The 20,874-nt window shown below is 45.0% G+C and overlaps 2 protein-coding genes across 3 annotated transcripts; both read left to right on the forward strand.

The window, feature by feature from the left end:
- The first annotated feature begins 477 nt into the window (after positions 1 to 477).
- Positions 478 to 6,540, forward strand: LOC120675967. Of its 2 annotated transcripts, XR_005675552.1 has the most exons (14): positions 481 to 661; positions 1,072 to 1,163; positions 1,288 to 1,332; positions 1,454 to 2,068; positions 2,198 to 2,344; positions 2,473 to 2,595; positions 2,707 to 4,110; positions 4,188 to 4,389; positions 4,515 to 4,607; positions 4,868 to 5,100; positions 5,278 to 5,350; positions 5,466 to 5,567; positions 5,680 to 5,708; positions 6,297 to 6,540. XR_005675552.1 is itself a non-coding variant. In XM_039957168.1 (8 exons), the coding sequence occupies exons 1-8, from the start codon at positions 601 to 603 to the stop codon at positions 3,369 to 3,371; spliced, it is 1,674 nt and encodes a 557-aa protein (XP_039813102.1). In that variant the 5' UTR covers positions 478 to 600; the 3' UTR covers positions 3,372 to 3,465. The 2 variants fall into 2 exon arrangements, 1 of the variants encoding a protein (XP_039813102.1); XM_039957168.1 differs by lacking the exons at positions 4,188 to 4,389; positions 4,515 to 4,607; positions 4,868 to 5,100; ... (2 more) ...; positions 5,680 to 5,708; positions 6,297 to 6,540 and having other exon boundaries at positions 478 to 661; positions 2,707 to 3,256; positions 3,331 to 3,465.
- Positions 6,541 to 8,008: 1,468 nt separating this feature from the next.
- On the forward strand, positions 8,009 to 8,941 carry LOC120675574 (probable glutathione S-transferase). The gene is made up of 2 exons (XM_039956771.1): positions 8,009 to 8,377; positions 8,471 to 8,941. The coding sequence occupies exons 1-2, from the start codon at positions 8,033 to 8,035 to the stop codon at positions 8,819 to 8,821; spliced, it is 696 nt and encodes a 231-aa protein (XP_039812705.1). The 5' UTR covers positions 8,009 to 8,032; the 3' UTR covers positions 8,822 to 8,941.
- The last annotated feature ends 11,933 nt before the right edge of the window (positions 8,942 to 20,874 follow it).

Consider the following 20,874-nt stretch of genomic DNA (forward strand, 5'->3'; position numbering starts at 1 on the left):
CTCCTTTCCAATATTTTTAAAACATACAGTTTATATAGTAATTCTTTTCACATAATTTTTTCATCATATACAAGCATTATTCAAATCCTCCCGGCGCCAACATGCAAAGATTTTCATCATATACAAGTTGTATTAACAAATTTTATACACTAATCCTCTCTTTTTTTTGCGACACACACACCCCCTGCATATAAGTTATATGGCATAATTTTTTGAAAATATGAGTTTTTACTCATACGCAAGTTATTAAATTATACGCAAAGTTATATAACTTTTATTCATACTATTTGAAACAAAAATTTTGCACCATATATAAGTTAGTCACATAACTTACACACTCAACATTTCTTTTTTCAAAATAAGTTTTAGAAGGCTTTTATCATACTCGCCCCCAGACAATTTTCTGCATTCCTCCCTATATACAACTTGTGCAATTAAGTTTTCTAATCCACACACCCCCTCCTCTCTCCCCCCTTCGTTACCTTTTTGCAGGCAGTGGACACATATCCTTTTACAAACATTAGTAAGATATAGACTCACGGCTCTCATTTCCCCCACACCCCCAGCCCCTCCTCGTGCCCCCGAAGCTCTTACCAGCGGATGATTATCTTATCTGACCATGCCCCCGATTGTGGATCGCCGCCGCATCGATCCATCACTGGTACGTATGTTTTTTTTCCAATACTCTGCCCCTCTATAGCCAATTTTTGAGATCTGTCGCCCCCCATTTTTTTCCCAATCTGCAACTCTTCTGGAATTCACTATATTCGCAGATCCTCCTCCCACCCAATACAACTCATCTTTCTCTTTACATTTTTTTTACTGCAGATCAAGTTATTTTCTGCAGTATAACTATATTTTCTAGATTACTCGCATTTTTTTTCTGAGCGCATGCGTCTGGGTGGGGGCTGGGGTGGGTGGGGTGGGCAGGGAGGTTTGGGGGGTGCGGATCTGAAGTGCAGTTGCCGGCGGCGCAGCGCCGGGGGGGGGAATGCTCCAGTATTATTGAGTTTTCCCCCGCACACATTCCCTTTTTGTATTCAACCGAACTATCTTTTTCTCCTATTTTAGGCATTGACAAGCAAGAACAGAGCACAAACGCTGTCAAGGCAGACATGCCGACTGATAAAATTGATTTCACCAGAAACTTACTAGAGAAAAAGGTTCACAGAATGCCCCCCATAATTTTTTTGTTTCACACCCCCGAGCCCCGTAAATCCCCTATTGTTCACTCTCTTTTTTTTCTGTAACTCAACTAATGTTTTCTATTTATGTTCTTCACTACAGGAGCATACTTCTTCCGAATATCATTCTAACAACAATGCTGATCAGGTTTCATACACCCACAGACCCTGTCAGATTTTTCTGTCTTTTTGTTTTTTCTCTTTGTTCAGTACTGCATATTCACTTTCATTTTTCCATTCCATTCCTTTTTTCCTTTTGTCATGTGCAGCATTTTACTTCAAAGTTATCACTGCCAAAGTTCATCACTGTTGCACAGTCAATCAATCCCAAACAGAGAGAACTTGTCAAGAGTATTGGCTTCCATCACCTGCTTGATTTATCTTGCAAAACTCTACCCAAATCAATCATATTATGGCTAGCTAGGCATTTTGATGTCGCAACAACATCCTTATTTTTACCAAATGGCTATTTCTTCAAGATATCAGCTTATCAAATACATCAGGTGCTTGGTATACCAATTGGAGGGTCCCCCCTACCTAGTTTCTGTGATACTAAAATAAAGAATTTAATATCCGAACAAACAAAATGTGCTGGCAAGTACCCCACTATCAATGAGCTTTCCTCTCTTATCAAAGATGGCCTTGATGATGATAAGTTCAAGATGGTTTTTGCTCTTTTTGCTATCACAACTCTTCTATGCCCCACCAGCAGCGACTGTGCAAGCCCAGATTTCTTCCCTGCTGTGCACATTCCTAACAAAATTATCAGCTACAACTGGTGTCATATTGTTCTTGACAAGTTAGTTTCATCTATTGCAAAGTTCCAACAGTCCACCCTATCACATGGTACAGCAGCCCTCGGCGGATGTCAATTTGCTCTAATGGTTCGTGTTCTTTTTTCATCATAATATACTTTGAGATGTCATCTATTCTCATAATAGGATTGTATGTGTTTTCATCAGACTCACCTTTGCAATTTTAACTTTTCATTTATTTTTACATGCACATCCCAGATAATATACTTTGAGATGCTGGACACAACAGAGTTATTCTTGCCAGACACAATCCCACGTATTGGACTATGGTCAACTGAGAACGTGTCTACATACGTAAAACTTGATCAGATCAATGATGACAGGAATTCATTTGGCAAAATACCTGTAAGACCCTTTTTCTTAAACGTATTTTTCCTTATTTGTTATGTATTTCTATTTCACTTCAACTAATTTCTTAAATTGTTTATATATATCTTTTTAATTGTTTTATGTATTTTTGTTTTCCAAATCAGATGAAGAATGTTATGTTCACAGCATTTAGACCACGCAGTTTGACAAATGGTATCTTCATTGACACCTCAAATGACATACAAGATGTATTGCATTCTATTCTACCTGGGCAAACTTTCCATAATGTGAGACAAAGTTCTTTGTCTTCCCCTTCTTTTCCGTACTTTTTATTTATTTTATTTTTTTGAAATTGTATTTTTCTCAATAATTTCATTCTAATTCAAATAATTTGTTAGGCCCAAATTCAACTCCAAAAATCTTATGAAGATCTCTGGATTGACCATGTTCAGGCATTGAGGCCTGTCTTCATTTCACAGATTTTGAAATCTGCTTCAATCATTCTCGAGAACAGCAAGAATGATGAATTCAGTTTTTCAAACAAGTTTACCTCATCCTGTTCAATTCATAAAGAAATAGCAGGGTCAACACCATGTACTGCACCCGCCCAACATGGCAATATGGTGATTAGCACCAACTATGTTCAGAATGAAGATTCAGGACTTAAATCAGCACATGAATCCGCTGGTTCCACCGAACCAGGTAATGACCTATCAGCGGCATCACTCACATTTTGTGGAACCCCCATCAATATGCCAAACTTTACATGCCAACAGCCTCTTGATGATCAGTTCAGTATTGCTGGGTTTCTAGAATCGGCCATCGAGGATCTTAATCCAATTGATTGTCGGGATGGAAGTGATATTTATCAGTGCAGTCAGCTGCTTGAGTTTGAAAATAAACTTCTTGAATCAGACTTGCGCCCTTTGCCATGTGATATAGAGCCAGGTTGTGAGATTTCTCTTATCAACTTAGCATCATTGAATATTGCTGACAAGTCATATCTATCTATTGTGAATCAGAAGGAGATTTGTATGCCTCAAACATCCTCAAATTCCAATAACAAGGAAGATTTAGATCGACAAGTATATGTCAATACTGTACCATTCAAGAAAAGACCAATCTCCACTGATATTACCAACTCAACAGAAGCATCTACCAACAAAGATGACCAAGTAGAAAAAAAAGAAAGCAGGCCCAAGGCAGCACTGTCCCTCAATGAACTGCAGCTTCAAAGGATAGCAAAATTTGCTGCACACAGGAAAAAGAAGCTTAGGTTTGGTACATCAGAATCCGCTAACAACAACATGACAACAGCCACTCAAGCAAGCGAGCATTCCACAGTTGATGCACATGATACAAATTTTTCAGAAGCAGAACCTAGATCGTCACTACAATCTCTGAAGATCCAGCAGCCACAAACAAAAATTGATTGTACAGTAGTAGGAGCAGGTCATGTTTCCACTCAAGCAAACATATCAGTTTCTCATAGCTCTCTGGGTTTCCCATCATCAGCATACATACCTGAGTGTAGCAAATTCACTTCATCCAGAATTGGAACAATCCCAACAACAGACATTTTGCCGTCCATCAACACCGATACTGGAGTCTGGGATGAGCAAATGATAAGACTGATGGATGAATCAGTTGTCATTGCCAAGGCATCACAGCAATCACCTCCCGAGAGCATGATCCCCCTACACCCAGTTTTTTTCTTCCATGTGTTTGTGTCATCACCCGTTGAAAGAGACGTCCATCAATACATTGTCAACAACATCCCACCCCCCCCAACCTGCTAGAAGGTTATTTCCTTCCCTATTCGTTCTCAATTAATACATTTTTTTCATTTTATAAATTCTTCCCATTTTTCATTTAACAGCCCAAGAATCATAAGGATTGCATCTTTGAATTGGGTGGATCATCGGACTTTTGGCTTATCAATGCAAGTGCATGGCTCTGTCTCTCACAATGTTATGAACATCATGGGTGCTGCTGTGATGGAAGAACAATTTCGAAAACACTTACAAGATTTGTTGCCACCAGAAGAATGGGGGAAGCATGTCGTACACCATGACACAGCTGTATGAAATCTCTTTTAAACACATATATTTTGATTCTGCCACTCATCCCCCCAAAAAAAATAACCAATCAGTGCAGCTTACTGGTTTCATATCCTTTTTTTCTTTCTTCATTTTGTTATTTCAAGGTTTTCCTACAGGACCCAGGACTTGACCCCCAGGTTATTGCTTGCAATTTTGCTGAAAAGAAAATCGGCTATAGCCTGGACAATGCTGACATGGTCAGTTAATATTTTCTCTTTTTAGTATTTTTCATATCTTGTTGCACACATAAGGTTGAGATGTTCATAACTTTGTTGGACAATTTTTCTTTTTTAGTATATGCGCACATATTTTTTTTCAGCGTTCAACTTTTGCGCACAAGTTGTCAATCCCATGTCAAAAGCGATGCTATGAACATAACCTTTTTTGAATATTCTCCTTTTTTATTTTAGTTAACCTTCATTTTTTCCTTTTTTTCTCTTTTTTTACATCCCCCCAGGTGCTTGTCCCTCTCCGGAAAAATTCTTTTTGGTATCTGTTTGTTGCTAATTTCAGACATAAAAGGTTTGAGGTTATTTGCCCATTCAAGAATTCAGATATTATAAAAGATGATGCTCTTGTTGCTGTTGCAAACTTCAGAAAAGTCTTTAAGTGTGTCAAGAGCAGGTCAACAAGAGTTGAAATATACAACATGCCAACAGTGATTGGAAGTGTATCGAGCAGCACAAACCAGTTAAGTGAATCTTTTTTTTTCGTTACATTTCTCCTGTCTATACATTTTTACATGGCATTTTTTCATTTTTGTTAATTGTACTAGTTAAGTTCACATTCTCTTTTTTTTCTCTTTTTTATATTTTTTGCATTTCTTATGGATTTTTTTCCACACCCATTTTTTCTCCCCCCACACAGGAATGACAGCGGTGTGTTTGTTCTAAAACTGTTGTTATCATATACTGGCAATACTCATTTTTATTTCAAACCAGTAAGCTCCCCTCCCCCCCTCCCCCCCTCATTAATCACTTTTGATGCTTTTTTAAAAAAAATGCATACTTTTTGTATCCCAAGCTTATAGCCTTCCATTCTTTTTTCCAAATCAGGATCATGCAAAACCAATTCGTGAAATGGTAACATACTATCTGTGCATGCATGCTGAGAATCAGATTGTAATTCCTGAAATAAAGTTGATTACTTCAAGACATGTAAGTATTTACATACATCTTTTTTTTCATATTTAGTTTTTCAAATGTGTTAGATACATCTTTTTTTCACAGTTTTTTTATTTATTATGTGTTTTGCCTATTTTTTTCTCAGGGTGTTGAACCTATTAGTTATGTCACAAGGTAATACTAACAACCGTAACTTCCATTTTTACAGCAACGAACTTATGTATTCAATTTTTTTTTATTGTCAACATACCAGCACATAACAGTAAATTATGTATACAAGTTTCCAAACAAAACTTTTTCGTTTTAAGATGCCAAGAACTCGTACATATTAAGTTATGCAAGTATAACTTAGCCCTACATAAGTTATGCATATAAGGCAGTAAGTCTGGTTTTTTTAATGTACACGCAGTTATGCATAAGTTACATGTCATATTAGTTTTTCCAATACATTATGTATACAATATCATGTTTTTCATCACATCTAAGTTCAGTAAGTCATGCACCTCAACATAAGTTTTTGTAGACATATGTTGTGCATAACTTATGATGCATGACATCATAAGTTATGCATAATATATATGTCATACAACTTGGACATCATAAGCTCAATAAGTTATGCAGCACAACATAAACGTAATAAGTTATGCATAAATTATATGGCATGCAAGTTTCATATACATTTTGTCATTCATTAACTTTTTCACATATCTTTTTTAACATTTAATAACATTTTTTTTGCATTTCGCCCGTTTTTTTTTTCAGATGCGCGAAGAAATGATGCACTCGCGAAGAAATGATGCACTGCCTGACGTTTGAAAAGCAAAAAAGATCTACAAATTAACGAAAAAGATACAATTATACTTGGTGTCAATATTCTCTTCTATTTTTTTTAGAAAATTTTACATTTTCCCCGCTTGGGTTTTTTGCATGCACCCTACACATGATATTGCAAGGCATCACAACCTTTTTTATTCTCGTTAATAAATTTTTTGTTAACAGATTTTTATACTCTTTTCCTAACATATTTTTAATAATTTTCCAACTAAATAATTTAATTTTTAATTTTTTAATATTTTTTTGTTTGAATGTAACTTTTATTTGACTTCCCCCACCCGATATACTCCCTACATCCCAACGGTCCCGAAAAAAAAATATGGGTCCTGAGAAGAGAATCACTTCGGGAATTTTTCAAACAAAGCCCATGTGACATGATTTTTTGTCGGGCCAGATCGGCATATATTGCGGGCGGCCCAAAAAAGAAAGGGAAGGACTCCCGAAGCTCGTGGGCTGTCATTTAGTGCGGGCCGGCCCAAAAAGGAAAGAGAATGGTCCCGAAGCCGGAAATGGTATATGTCTAGGTTGTCGGAAATCGTTTGCTACATCGCGTCCTGGGGCGCGCGCGCGAACTAGCAAGCCCCGCTGTCCACCCACATGCGCCTAACCGCACGTTGACCGCTAGAAGCGGTGCACGCGGTCACCTGCAAAACCACATCGGGCCCTCAGGATCGGGTCTGACTAGGATTCTATGTGGACACTCTGAAAACATAGAGAAATTCTAGAAATTCTCACAAAAATTAGAAATATCCGGCCATCAATTGAACTACTCTAATCATAATATCCATTGAATCTGTTATCTTTTCTAATAAATTACCCATCTCTGTCATTATTAAAATAGTCTAAAGTAACCCCACATCTATCTAAATTACCTACCTCTGCCATTATAAAAAATCTAATGTAACCCCCTAATCTTTGTGTAAATTACTCACATATGCCATTATAAAAATAATACAAATAATCCCCTAAATTTTCATACAAATTAAAAGTTAAAGTAACCTCTATATATAAGTCTAAATTGTATAATTATAAAAATATATTAAATTGCAATAATATAAAAATTTAAATTACTATTTTCTATTATTATTTATATTGTTGTTTATATAAAGATACTACCCGCGATATGTGTTACCATGTGTTCATGTATGATGCAGAATACCAATTCACAAACAAATGATTCACTTAAATATATATCAAACACATATGGAGATGTGATGAAAAAATAAAATATATTGCAACTAAATAATAATAAATATATATTTTAAAGTAGGCGTTAGAATATTAATAGATGAAAGATGACATGAGATAAATAATTATAATTATTAGCTATAAGCTTTATTTTTGTATCAAGTCTTATTAGTCCGTGCGGGAGCACGGGTTGATAGGTTAGTTCGACATAATCTGTATCTATGTTTGACTGAATCAACCTACAACATCTCTAAACCTCTACTACTTTATCAGGCTTGCGACACAATCTCTCTTTGTTTTTTAAAAAAAATCTGATCTTTGGCCTGAAGCAACCTGTCTAGCTGCTGATCTCAGGCGGGTAAGACGACTGGCTGAATGAGACAATAGAGTTCGATCCTTCTTGGAGAACAAGCAGCAGCAAAACATTAAAAAATATGTGCTGACAACTCTTGGCTATCCTTATATAGAGACAATTTATGGCCGAGATAGTAGCCAAGGAAGAACCAAAGATGTCTCCACCGGTTAAGCTCATCGGCGCGTTCGGCAGCCCATTCGTGCACCGCGCCGAGGCGGCCCTGCGGCTCAAGGGCGTCCCTTACGAGCTCATCCAAGAGGACATGGAAAACAAGAGCGAGTTGCTGCTGCATCACAACCCCATCCACAAGAAGGTGCCCGTGCTCCTGCACGGCGATCGCGCCGTCTGCGAGTCCCTCCTCATCCTCGAGTACGTCGACGAGGCCTTCGACGGGCCGCCCCTCCTCCCTAGCGACCCCTTCGACCGTGCCGCCGCTCGTTTCTGGGCTGATTTCATGGAGCAGAAGGTACTTCATCGCTGCATGTACTGTCCATGGGTGCACTTTCTGAATTCTTATCCCAACACTGAAACTTCTTACTGAACTTGCCTTCTCGAGCAGTTCCGGGGGCCGTTGTGGCTGTCGTTCTGGACGGAGGGTGAGGTGAAGAAGGGGTACATCAAGGAGATGAAGGAGAACCTGGCGCTCCTGGAGGCGCAACTTGATGGCAAGCGGTTCTTCGGAGGCGACTCGGTCGGCTACCTGGACATAGCCCTCAGTGGATTGTCCCATTGGATGGGTGTGCTTGAGGAGGTGGCCGGCGTGAGCTTGGTGGGGGAGGATGAGTACCCTGGTCTGCACCGGTGGGCGAAGGAGTACACTTCCGACGAAGCTGTGAAGCAGTGCTTGCCGAACAGAGAGCGTCTCAGAGACAAGATGAAAATGGCGGCCATGGCAATGCTGCAGCAGTAATCCGGCCGGTGTCGTGTTTTGGCTGTTGGTTTGCCAACAAATAAAGTGGGCTGTGTTTAGTTGCAAAATCTTTCTCTTAAAATTTCACTATTCACCTATCACATCAAATCTTTTGCCTTATACATGGAGTACTAAATGTAGGTAAATAAAAAAACTAATTGCATAGTTTTGATATACGTTGCGAGACGCATCTTTTGAGCCTAGTTAGCCTATAGTAGGACAATATTTTACCACAAACAAATAAAAAATACTACAATATGCTACAGTATCCGATGTGACCTTTTTTACCACTTTTTTGCGGATCTAAACAAAGCCGTGGTGCCTGGTCTTCTTGTAGATGGCAGAGCCGCTCTGCCGCTGCTTGCAGAGACGTATCAGTTCCACCCTCTGGCCATGTTTGGATGAGTGGGTGAATTTTTTTTCACAAAAAGACGAATATATGCATGGAGTATTAAACAAAGTTTATTTGCGAAACATTTTCACAGATGAGTGTAAATTTTCGAGACAAATCTAATAAGCCAAGTTCCATCATGATTAGCTACAGTGGTGCTACAGTAACCACATCTAATCATCCTCTAACGTACGGTCAAAGGCCTCATTAGGTACAGTACTACTACAGTACCATAGTTGTGTAGATGGTTTTGTAATTAGACTTTATTTAATACATCCAATTAGTAGTCAAAGAGACAAAAAGTTTTCATGAAATTTTTTTCAAGCCTAACCAAACACGGCCAGAGGCGTCTAATCATACGGTCAAAGCTGTCTGCTTGTCCTCAGCTTTCAATAGCGGCGTCTGTTACTGATGTTTGCATACATGCATGATGATCTGGGTGTTGTGAATTGGTTTGTTCTTTTTTTGCGACCATGCATGAGCACGTTTTTCATTAAGAAGAAAGCAATTACAGACATAATCTTGTTGCGGCCAAACAAAAATTGGCCAACACAAGAACACAAAGGACTAAACAAAAAGAAACACTAAAGAAAAAGCACAAATAAACTCACAAACGGCCGCAGCCATGGACAACAGAAGAAGCACGAAAGGGGAGGAACCTCCAAACAAGACGCCCGAATAGTGGCCACCCGAAGAGCAAGACTGTAACACCCTGCCTCACGGACAGTCCGTTTGGGGCGGCGGACGGTCCGCAACGACTCTGTTTCAACTACTCCATGACCGAGGTTCGTCGGTCGCCACCACGTGCCGACCCTCGAGCTCTCCTCTGGCCATCCCCGTATGCCGCATTGAAGGCGTGCAACTTCCCTCCACCCACCTGCGCCCACTCTTTCTCTCTCTCTCGGTTCACTCTCCCTCTCCCTCCCGACGCCATGAGCGGAGCGTGAGCTCCTCTCGTTCACCAGCCGAATCCGCGAGTTCCCCTCCATGGATTTCAAATCCACTGCACCCAAAGCTTAACCACCTCCCTAGCTTCCTCCTCAACCTCTCAAACCATAGCCACAACCCCCACCTCACCGGGAATCCTGAATTTCCCGGCCGCCGGTTGGGGTTTTGCCCAAATTTGACCTCACCGTGGAACTCCATCGCCTGGTCACCATTTCTTTCGTCCAAGAGCTTGACTCGACGGTAAGTAAGCCGCTAATGCTTGTGCTCCCCTCGTTCCTCCTCATTCACATTGCACGCACGTTCTCGACGAGGTCATTTGCAGGAATTGCAACCGGGAACTAGCTGAGTTAATGAAGCAATTGCAGGAATTGCTTGATAAGGGATATATTCGTCCTAGCACTTCGCCTTGGGGCTGTCCGGCGCTCTTTGTTAAGAAGAAAGATCAAAGCCTCAAGTTGTGTGTGGACTATAGACTTTTGAATGCCGTCACAATCAAGAACGAATATCCCCTTCCCAGAATTGATATTCTGTTTGATCATCTATTCGGGGCCAAGATATTTTCAAAAATCGATCTCCGCTCTGGTTATCATCAGATAAAGATTAGAGCTGAGGATATTTCCAAGATGGCCTTCTCCACCAGATATGGGCTTTATGAATATCTGGTCATGTCCGTTGGGCTAACAAATGCCCCTGCTCATTTTATGTATCTCATGAACTCAGTATTCATGCCCGAGCAGGATAAGTTTGTCGTGGTTTTCATTGACAACATTCTTATATATTCCAAGAATGAAGAGGAGCATGCAGAGCATCTTCGTATTGTGCTTCAGTGCCTGCGGGAGCACAAGTTGTATGCAAAATTCAGTAAATGTGATTTCTGGCTCACGGAGGTCCAATTCTTGGGCCATATCATTTCAAAAGATGGAATCTCTGTTGATCCTAGCATGATTCATGATGTTCTAAATTGGAAGGCTCATACCTCCGTTTCAGAGATCCGGAGTTTTTTTGGGCTAGCAGGTTATTATCGCCGGTTTGTACCGGGCTTCTCCAAAATTGCTAGGCCCATGACGGAATTGCTTAAGAAAGGGGTAAAGTTTGTTTGGGACGACAAATGTGAACAGGCTTTCCAGACTTTGAGAAGGTTATTGACGTTGGCCCCTGTCTTGGCTCAGCCGGACATTACTTGGCATTTTGATATTTATTGTGATGCATCAGGTACGAGTCTTGGCCGTGTTCTCATTCCTGCCTTTGGCTTTGCCAGATATTGCTCTGGCCTTGAAATTTTTGTGTAATACAATAGGTACGGGCCTCGGCTGCGTCGATATGCAAGATCAGCGGGTGCTTGCTTATGCTTCCAGAGCTCTCAGGCGGCATGAGAAGAATTATGCTACTCATGACTTGGAGCTAGCAGCTGTGGTCCTTGCACTGAAAATCTGGCGACATTATCTACTGGGTCATCCGATTCATATATATTCGGACCACAAGAATCTCAAATATATTTTCACCCAGAGCGAGCTGAATTTGTGACAGAGACGGTGGTTAGAGTTAATTAAGGATTATGACCTAGAGATCCATTATTGTGACACCCTAGGTGTCTGCACAATAAAAACTGCTTTTGTTTGTTATGCTTCATGTGTGAATTGTTTGAGCAAGGGCTTAATTTAAATTTATAAGGGCCCTTGTGTAATTATGATTTTTATGCAAGGTCCTTTCTGCAGTTTTATAGAATAGAGTGTGCAATTATTGCTTTTGTGGAGGGTGTTTTTGCAAAATTTTAGTGCATTTATTACATGGCAGCAAATTTTGCTTTTAAGTCTAAATTTAAAGTGAAATTACCTTGAATTTGATAAAATTCCTAGAATTCAAAATCCTTTCCATGTTTTCAAATTTAGCTCTTGAATCTTTGATCAAATAAATTTTTGCACAACATCAAAGTTGTAGATCTTGAAAAATTGAACAACTTTCATGTTGGGCACTTTTCTATTTGAGCTTTATATTAAAAGTTATCCTTATTTTACATTTAGGTCCCTGAAAATTTTGGAAATTGCAAATAGATCCCTTTTCTCCTTCCCCTGTCTGCCTCTCTGCTCTCTCACCGCCGGTGCCGTGCGCCGCCCGCCTGCCGCGCTGGGACGCCCCCAGCCAAATCCAACTTCGTCTCCGCTTCACGTGGCGCCCCCACAAGCTTCTGGACCCACTGCCCCCTCGCGCTGGAGCCTCCACCCCTCGCCACGCCACCCCGACGAGCCCAGGCGGCCGCCACCGCGACGCCGCCGTGGCCCGTGCAGCGCAGCACTCCGGTTCCCCAACTCGCGTGCGCCCCAACACCGGGAGAAGTCCCGCATCATTTTTCCCCTCCTTTTCTCGCTCGCTCTCTGCCCCAAGTTCACAGAACGTTGCCGTCGCTCCACTTGCACACCGGCGAGCTCAAACCCGCCGTCGCCCCGCCATTCCAGAGCTGCTACGCCCAAACCGACCACGCAAATAGCTTTGCCTCCCTCTCGCGCAGCTCACGGGCTACTTCTCGTCGCCTATCCTCCACCAGAACCCCTAGCCGTCGAGCTCCGCCGCCGCGCAGAGCTCCTCCGCCGCCTGCTCACCGTGGAGCTCCTAGCTCCGGACCTCCTCCGCTCAATCCAACCCCTCCACTAGATCCGTCTCGCCCTCGCGCAACTAGTAGACCCCTTCTCCTCACCCAATCCTCATCGGAGCACCCCCGCCGACGAGTTCCCTCCGCCACCGACCACCTGCTCGCGTCGCGCCGCCACCACATGCCACCCCGACCTCAATTTCGGGCATCTACAGGTGCGCCGTGGTCCCCTCTAGCTCCCTGACCTCTCCCTTCTCGCCGCCGCGCCTCCCTTCGCCGGTAAAGGCCGGTCAAACCCCGCGCCCCTCTCCGACCTCGGCAAGGACCTCCCTGCTAGAATTCAAGAATTGCCTGGGGGTTATTTGAATAGCTCAAGACACATATGAATAGTGCCTTTAGGGACTTGTTTGTTATGTTTTGCTGTGAAATTTGAAATTCAATATTAATTCGTAGAAAATTCGTAAAATAGCAAATCTAGATGTTTTGGAATCCTCTTGAAGAGATCTATGCAGTAGAATCATAATATGTTAGGCTTTAGTTGCAAGTTTTTGCTATACAAGTTAATTTGTGTTACTAGACTAGATGTTTTATCTTTTTCTTATCTGATGATATAAGCCTTGTACTGTAGTCAAAGTTTTATGGTAGTTTGTTCTTGTAACACTAGTGTTGCTATAAAAATTTCATGATCAGTTCTCATGTGTAACTATTTATTTGAGTTAATCCTTGTTTAGTAGACTTTAATTATAATAAATAGTTTATGTTCATTATAAATCATGAAAATATTTCTTCATGTTCTACTTGAGTAGCTTAGCTTGTAAAGGAAGTTTGAGCCTCAGTTAATGACTAGAACAAGAGCTAAAAATGAATATTGCTAATCTGATGTCTGTTTTGTTTATTTTCTCAGAATTAATTATGTCTAGATAAAATCATGAAAAATTCACAGTAGCTAGTTCATTTCTGTGTAGATCGCCATTTAAATTTTGAGCTTCTGCTTTGCTATAGTTTGACCTGTATAATTCAAGATTTCTCTAGGTGTAGTCTGAATGAAAGAATTGTTGTGATTAAATGGCTGCATGTCTTGGCATGATTTTTACAGGGTAGATTAATCTGTTCATGTTCTGTTTAAGTTAATTTTTGCTAAATTTATTACTGTTTGTGATTTGAGTTGTTTACTTATTAGAAAACCATGACTTGCTTGTTATAGAAAATCACCCCCATTTGTTTATGAAGTTAGTAAACTTCATTTGTGCTGTTAATCATGATGCCTTGTGTAGTTAGCTTTTTTATTTAACTACTCTATAAGCGATTGCCCATGTGTGTTTATAATGTTGTTCTTGCATTACATATAGACACGACTGCCTTATCGGACGGGACGTACGAGCTGATTCCGGATTCCGAAGGAGGTGATCCAGAAGTCCAGGTGAACGCCGCTGAACTAACTGAAGCCCCGAACCAAAATTCGGAAGAGCCTAGAGCTGAAATAGTTAGCGACTACCGAGAAGGCAAGCCCCGGACATAACCTATACTTCAAATCAATATCATTTACTGTATTACTTACTTGTGCATTTACAGTTCATAGGATTTGAATTGAAACCCTAGATGCATGATCCTAGGAACCTATGTACTGAACACTAGACTTGAGTTCGACTACTTGCTAAGCTTGTAGGACCGGTAAAAGTCGAGTGATTGCCTGTCACTCGCGAGCTTTATAGGAACTGCTTGTTTACCTTTCTGTTATCAATATAAGGACGGCAGACGGGGTTGTGTTCTATTTCATGACCTTATGTGTAACATCTCAAAAATCCGCTAAGATAAATTGTTCGCTAAATCGAGTCTCTGTCGTTGAGCCCAAAAACCTTAACCCTAACTTTTTCGGGAACTTCCCTATTCCGCCCGATCTTCCGATTCCCCAAAGACCCGACACCCGAACACAACACCCTGTTCGCCCTGACCCGAGCATCACGCCTGACAGCGGCACGCGGCCGCGACAGCCGCGCGTGCCCGACCAGCGTTGCTGTCACCAGCGGCGAAATCACCGCGAATCTCTCCCTCTCTCCTTTTTCCCTTCTCTCTCCCCTCTTTTCTTTTTCTCTTTTCTTCTTTTTCTTTTTCTTCCCTCCTACCTCGCGCGCTCGGCCTCCCCCCTTCTACTCTGCCTCGCTCCTGAGCACGCCTCGAGCGCCGCTCGCCGCACGCACACCAGGCCCGGCCCCCCCGACCTCACTCTCTTGCGCGCCGAGCCGCACACCACGCTGCGGCGACCGGAGCTGTGCGCGCGCCCACCACGGCCGCCCGGCCGCGCTCGCGCACGCCCGTGCCGGCCGCACCGCGCCGTCCGCCCCACTCGCCCTGCGCCCGTACCCCGCCGCGCACGGCCCGCTCTGCTCCGCACGCTTGCTTGCCTCCCGCGCGCGCGCTCGCTCCGCTCGGCCGCCGTTACACCTGGCCACGCGAACGCGCCCAGCCGGCCGCCCGCTGCCCCCTTGTTCCCGCATGCGCGCGCACGGCACGCCGCGACATGACGTCGAGACGCTGGCCGGCCGCCGTTGACACCGCACAGCGCTGCCTGCGGCGGTCGCCGCCTGGTCGAGGCGTCGTGTCCCATCGCCGTACGCTCGCGCCCGCCGTTGACGCCCGCACAGAACCAAGCCAGCCCCACCGCCATTAACTCGGTCGCCGGCCTCCGCCGCATCCCGCCAAACCTCCACCGCCTCTCGCGCCTATAAAGGCCCCGGCGCCGCTCCTCCGCACCACATCCCCAGCCCGAGCTCCGCAGCCGCTTCCCCGACCTCCTAGCGCCGCCATTCGCCATAGCCGCCACTCCCGAACGCTGGCCACCGCGGGATACCCCTCTCCGCAGCACCTCGGCTGAGCCAAGGTAGGCTCTGGGATCCTCGAGATCCCCTCCTCCTTTTCCCCCAGGGTCGGTCCGCCGACGAGCTCCGTGGCGCCGCCCCCACGCTCGCCACCGCCTAATGCCGCCCGCCGCCGTAGAACCGCCCCTGCAGGCCACCATTCCTCAAATCAAGAGAGGGGATCGACCTCCCACGTCGCCCTTCCCCTTTTGATTGTGTGCCTGTTTGGGTGCGCTGTAGGCCACGGAGTGAACGAAGGAGAACCTGTTGACGAGCAGTGCTGTGAGCAGGTGAGCGAGGACCCGTTTCGCGATCCCGAGCCCGAAGGACAGGACATCCCGGAAGGCTTTGAAGACGGCAAGTTCAATCCCATCCTTTGATGCATGTTTCTGTCCTAATTTTTATAAATACAACCCAATGACCAGCTTTATAAAACTGCATATGTTTTTGCTTGCATGAAAACATGGTTGGATAGCCACCCTTGATTTGTGATGACCATTCCTTGACTACCTAGATTAATGTCTGATTTTGCTTGGACATTAATCAATATTAGAACGCTTAGGACTTTACTCATAATACGATTTATTTTATAAAGAAAACGTGTGTGTGTGGGAAGGGATAAAATGTGGATTTTCGAAAGATGAGTATAGACGGGATGGACGGCATTTCTGTGTGAATTGCCGATTGGTGTGCTTGTGCCTGTGTGGCAGGGCAAAGAAGGGAAATATCCATCTTGTCGTGTCTAAGGACCGAGTTGGTGTGTCATCTCACCTAACTCCACTATCGTGCAAACCACTCGACCGTTGAATGGGCAACGGCGTAGCATAAATCCCACTAGTTGGTGTGATAGCCATCAGGAGAGCTGAGAGCAACGGGTGACTAAGGAAAAGGGATAAGCTCCGTGTGACTTATGCCCGGTTATACCTAAGAGAACGGTCGATGACCCCTTGGTGCATCCCGTGATGGCTAGTCAGGCTTAGCTATGGTGGGTAATGGCTATGTTGGGATCTACACCGACACGACGGTGTTCGAGTTGTGGCATCCTATTTGTGGGTAAAGTTGCACACCTCTGCAGAGTTAAGAATCTATTCGAATAGCCGTGCCCACGGTATTGGGCGAGTTACGGTGTGGTCACATAACTAGTGTTTCATTGGGATGGGCTGGTGTGAGTTGTTTTGGAATGGTGTCCGGCAGTTGTGCCGTGTGCTATGACGGACGGGGAGTCCGGTAGCAGTTTAAAACTTAAACTCCGTGTCTCTCAAAACAAAAACTGTTTTTCCAAAATGTTTTGGTTAAATGAACCCCTGCATAAAATTTAACTTTTTCGCAAATTAAAGCCATAACCTTATCCTTGTTTTACCTGTGCATGTTATTCTGATTTAACCCCCTCCGTGGGTGTGGTTGGACTTGCTGAGTACGTTTGTACTCACCCCACTCTTACTTTTTATAGAAGAAGACCCAGACTTCGTGCCAGACGACGCTGAGTAGGGTTATCGTTCTACACCCAACCTTGCCTGTGGAATCGGCCCTGTCGAGATGCCTCCGCTGTCGCAATACTCGGAGCCCGTGCTAGACCCCATGTGGTTTGCGGTCTGGTGTTATGTCGTAGCTTGGTTAATCATTATTATTATCTGTATCGAGTGTCCTCCAAGGTTTGTACGGTTTTGAACCATCTGATGTAATAAATGTGGCATTAGCCTCCTGGGACTGGTGTTTTGTATCACATTTAAGTTCTCTCTTATGAGGGGACGCTTCAGGTGGTATCAGAGCCGTAGGTTGGCCGTAGGGCGTGACCCTAGGAGCGAAACCCCGTTTTAGGCCTTTCCACACTAGGTTTATTCCTTCCTTAATCCTTTCTTCACACAAACACTTACCACTGGTTCTTGCCTTGTTCCAGATGGCTGACAATGGATGGATCGGCGGAATCTGTTTCGCAGAGCCCGGCCTTCCTAAGTTGTTGATACTCAGCCTGGAACGCATCGGAGTTGTGGATCCGCCAGAGTTTCTTTACCGGGAGTACGACTCCAAGGGCACTCTTCGGTGTGATCTGATGATCTTCATAGCAAGAAGCCCCCGCTACCCTGATGTGGACCCCTGGTTCATCTCCACCACTGGTTTTCGTTTCCCGGACACATATCGAAAAGCCGCCCGTAAAGCCCTGCGACGACTGCGTGTGATCTACAAGCACCATCTTCAGAGGACTCCTATGGGATTTTTCCCGCCGACTGAAGGAAGAGGACGCACTTGGATCGCCCGGATGAGAGGACTCGGAAAGGAAGAAGAAGACTTGGAAGACACAGTATCCCACCTATCCATCTATCTCACTGGCCTGGATGAGCTCTACCGCGAGCAAGCAGCACAACTGAAGCAACAAGTACACAGAGCAGAAAAGGCACCCCAGGAGCTGGATGAACAACGGACAAGAACTGTACACACCGAGTATTCCCTAGCCGCCCTCCAAGTCCAAATGGATGAAAAAGAGGCAGAACTGGAAGAGCAAAAGGCAAGAGCCACACGTGCCGAGAATTCACTAGCCGCTCTCCAAGCTCGGATGCAGAGGTATGAGGCTCGCTGGGGAATAGGAGGATGGATAGAGGAAGAAGAAGAAGAAGAAGAACCCATGGAAACCCATTGGGATGTAGGTACTCAGACAGAGGAAGAAGAACCCATGGAAACCCACTGGTATAAGGGTACTCAGACCAATGATGACGCAATGGATCGGTATCTTCCGCTGAAGAAGCGCCCTCTTAGGATCGAGGAAGAGTCTCCGTGATAGGAGTAGCCCCTAAGCTAGAGTCCTTGCCCTAATAATCGTGTAACCATGAAGTTGTACCCCACCATGATGTAATAATAAATATCATCTACTCCCTTTGTGTACCTCAAATATTTGTGCGAGTTTTTCACCCTATCTTTGTTTTCAGATGGCTGAGGAAGGATGGACCCAGGGAGACTGCCAAGCTGCACCTGGCTTCCCCAGCCTCTTGATCAACGCCCTGGAGAGCCTTGGTGTCACGGAACGCCCAAGGTACTACAGCAGAGAGTACGAGCATCATGGCACTCTCCGCTGCAGGGTGATCCTAGTCATCGCCAGAAGTGACCGCTACCCCGACATCCAGTCATGGCGAGTGACTGCTATAGGGTTTAGGCACCAGGACACCTATCCCTTAGCTGTCAGGAAAGCACTTCGTTACTTGTGCCGGATTTTCGAAAGACACCTCGCCCCCACACCAATGAGGTTCTTTCCACCAGCCATCAGAACTCCGGTTTGGGAAGCCCGAATGAGAAGTCTGGAACGGCGTCGCCATGAAGAGAACCCTCTGTACCAAGTGACTACCTACCTAGCCGCCTTGGATTAGCTCTTTGAAGAACAAGCCAACCTGCTGAGGGAACAGACCCATCGAGCCGAGCAAGCAGAGCTCGCGGTAAGACTGCAACAGATCCGAGCAGTCCAAGCCGAGGCAAGAGCCGCAGCCGCGGTCAGCAGTGAAGCAGTTGCTCAGGAGAGCCTCAGGCAAGCCCGGGACCAGCGCATGTTGGAATGGACTAGAAGTGGAACCCCAGTCCCGGCAATAGGAGAAGACTATGTTCTGCTCGGAACGCCCATCGTAGGATAGGGGCTACTCGTTGGAAACCCCCTAGCCCCACCCGAGAACCCTGGAAGGTCTACGGCCGCCGCCGCAAGAGAAGCCACTACGCAACCCCGGGAAAACGGAGATCTAGAGGACGGCGGGCACGGACCGCTCATTCCTCGAGAAGACATGAGTTCTCTTCCGAGGGAGGAACCCACTCAAGCCGATGAGTTCGCCTAAAAGTGCTAGGGATCGTCAAGGGATGAAGCCATGTGGTCCGAAGGAGATCTGTGCCCCTTTTCTTTTGAAGTTGTGTACCCGGTCGTGTAGCACGCGTTTGGCATTGCCCCGCGTTGTATCACCCTTGCTGTAGTAAAGTTGTTTGTGCTCGTTGTTTGTGATGTTGCGTGCTTGTTGATTGTGTGCTTGCCGGCAGTAAATAGATACTGCCTTTTCAAAAATACGACTTAAAACAACTTAAACATCACCTAATCTTAGTCTCAATCCACTCGTTCTGCAGATGGTTTCCCGGAGCGTCACGAGAGCCTCCCGCATGGGAGTGCAGCCGGATGGGCAGAACCCTCCGCCTGTAGAACAAGAAGTGAGCCAGGGCAGAGGGGAGAATAATGAAGTGCCACTGCCACCCCCTCCACCCTTCACGGACCTGGCACAAATAATCCATAACCAGACTCTCATACTGGAGACACTGGCCAACGCTCTAGTGAACAGGCAGCCACGAGAGCAGACCTTTAATGACAAGCTGACAGCTTTTCTAAGGGCCAAGCCACCCACTTTTGCCGGATCCAGCAACCCCTTGGATGCAGATGATTGGCTCCGCGTGATTCAGAGGAAGCTCGAGCCGTTTGGGTGCCAGGATCGGGACAAGGTCCTTCTGGCAGCACATCAACTCACCGGGACTGCCTTAGCCTGGTGGGAAAATTACTGTGCTGCTGCCAGAGATGCCTCCACCATCACCTGGAATGAATTCGTGAGGGAGTTCCGCCGTTATCACATCCCCTCGGCCACCATGAAGCGCAAGGCGGATGAATTCCGCGCACTTCAGTAGGGGAGTATGTCGGTGGAAGAATATACTCACCAGTTTATGGAGCTGTCTCGATATGCACCAGAAGAAGTGAACGACGACGAGAAGAAGCAGGATATGTTCAAGAAGGGACTAAACCCAGAACTCAGGACCCTGCTCACCCCTCAGATCTATTCTGATTTCAACACCTTGATGAACAAGGCAATCCTCACAGAGAGGGCCAAGATCGATGAAATAAAGAATAACAAGCGCAAGTTTTTGGAGAACAAGGCACGCCAGCAAGATCGTTTCCAGAAGCCCAGAAGCTTCAGCTGCAGCGCACCAAGGTCCCAAGCTCCAATGCAGTACAAAACTCAGTCTCAAGTGACAGGACCACGGGCCCCTAACATCCAGCCCAGGAGCCAGAACACCATGAGGGCCCCGCAGAGTAATGCAAGCCAGGTCACCACCAACAACAGCAACGTGAGGGCCTACTTCAACTGCCGTGAGACGGGTCACTTCATCGCCGACTGCCCCTATGCCAAGAACAAGCCGGCTACTTCAGCTTTCTCCAACACAGTGAACGGACCCAAACCAGTTCTGACCGGTGTCAACCGAGTGCCCCTCCGTGGTAACAGCAACAACAACAACAACAATCAGCAGAGGCAATCCTAGCAGTCTT

This window comes from Panicum virgatum, chromosome 5N (assembly GCF_016808335.1).
Source record: "Panicum virgatum strain AP13 chromosome 5N, P.virgatum_v5, whole genome shotgun sequence".
Classification (NCBI taxonomy): Eukaryota; Viridiplantae; Streptophyta; class Magnoliopsida; order Poales; family Poaceae; genus Panicum; species Panicum virgatum.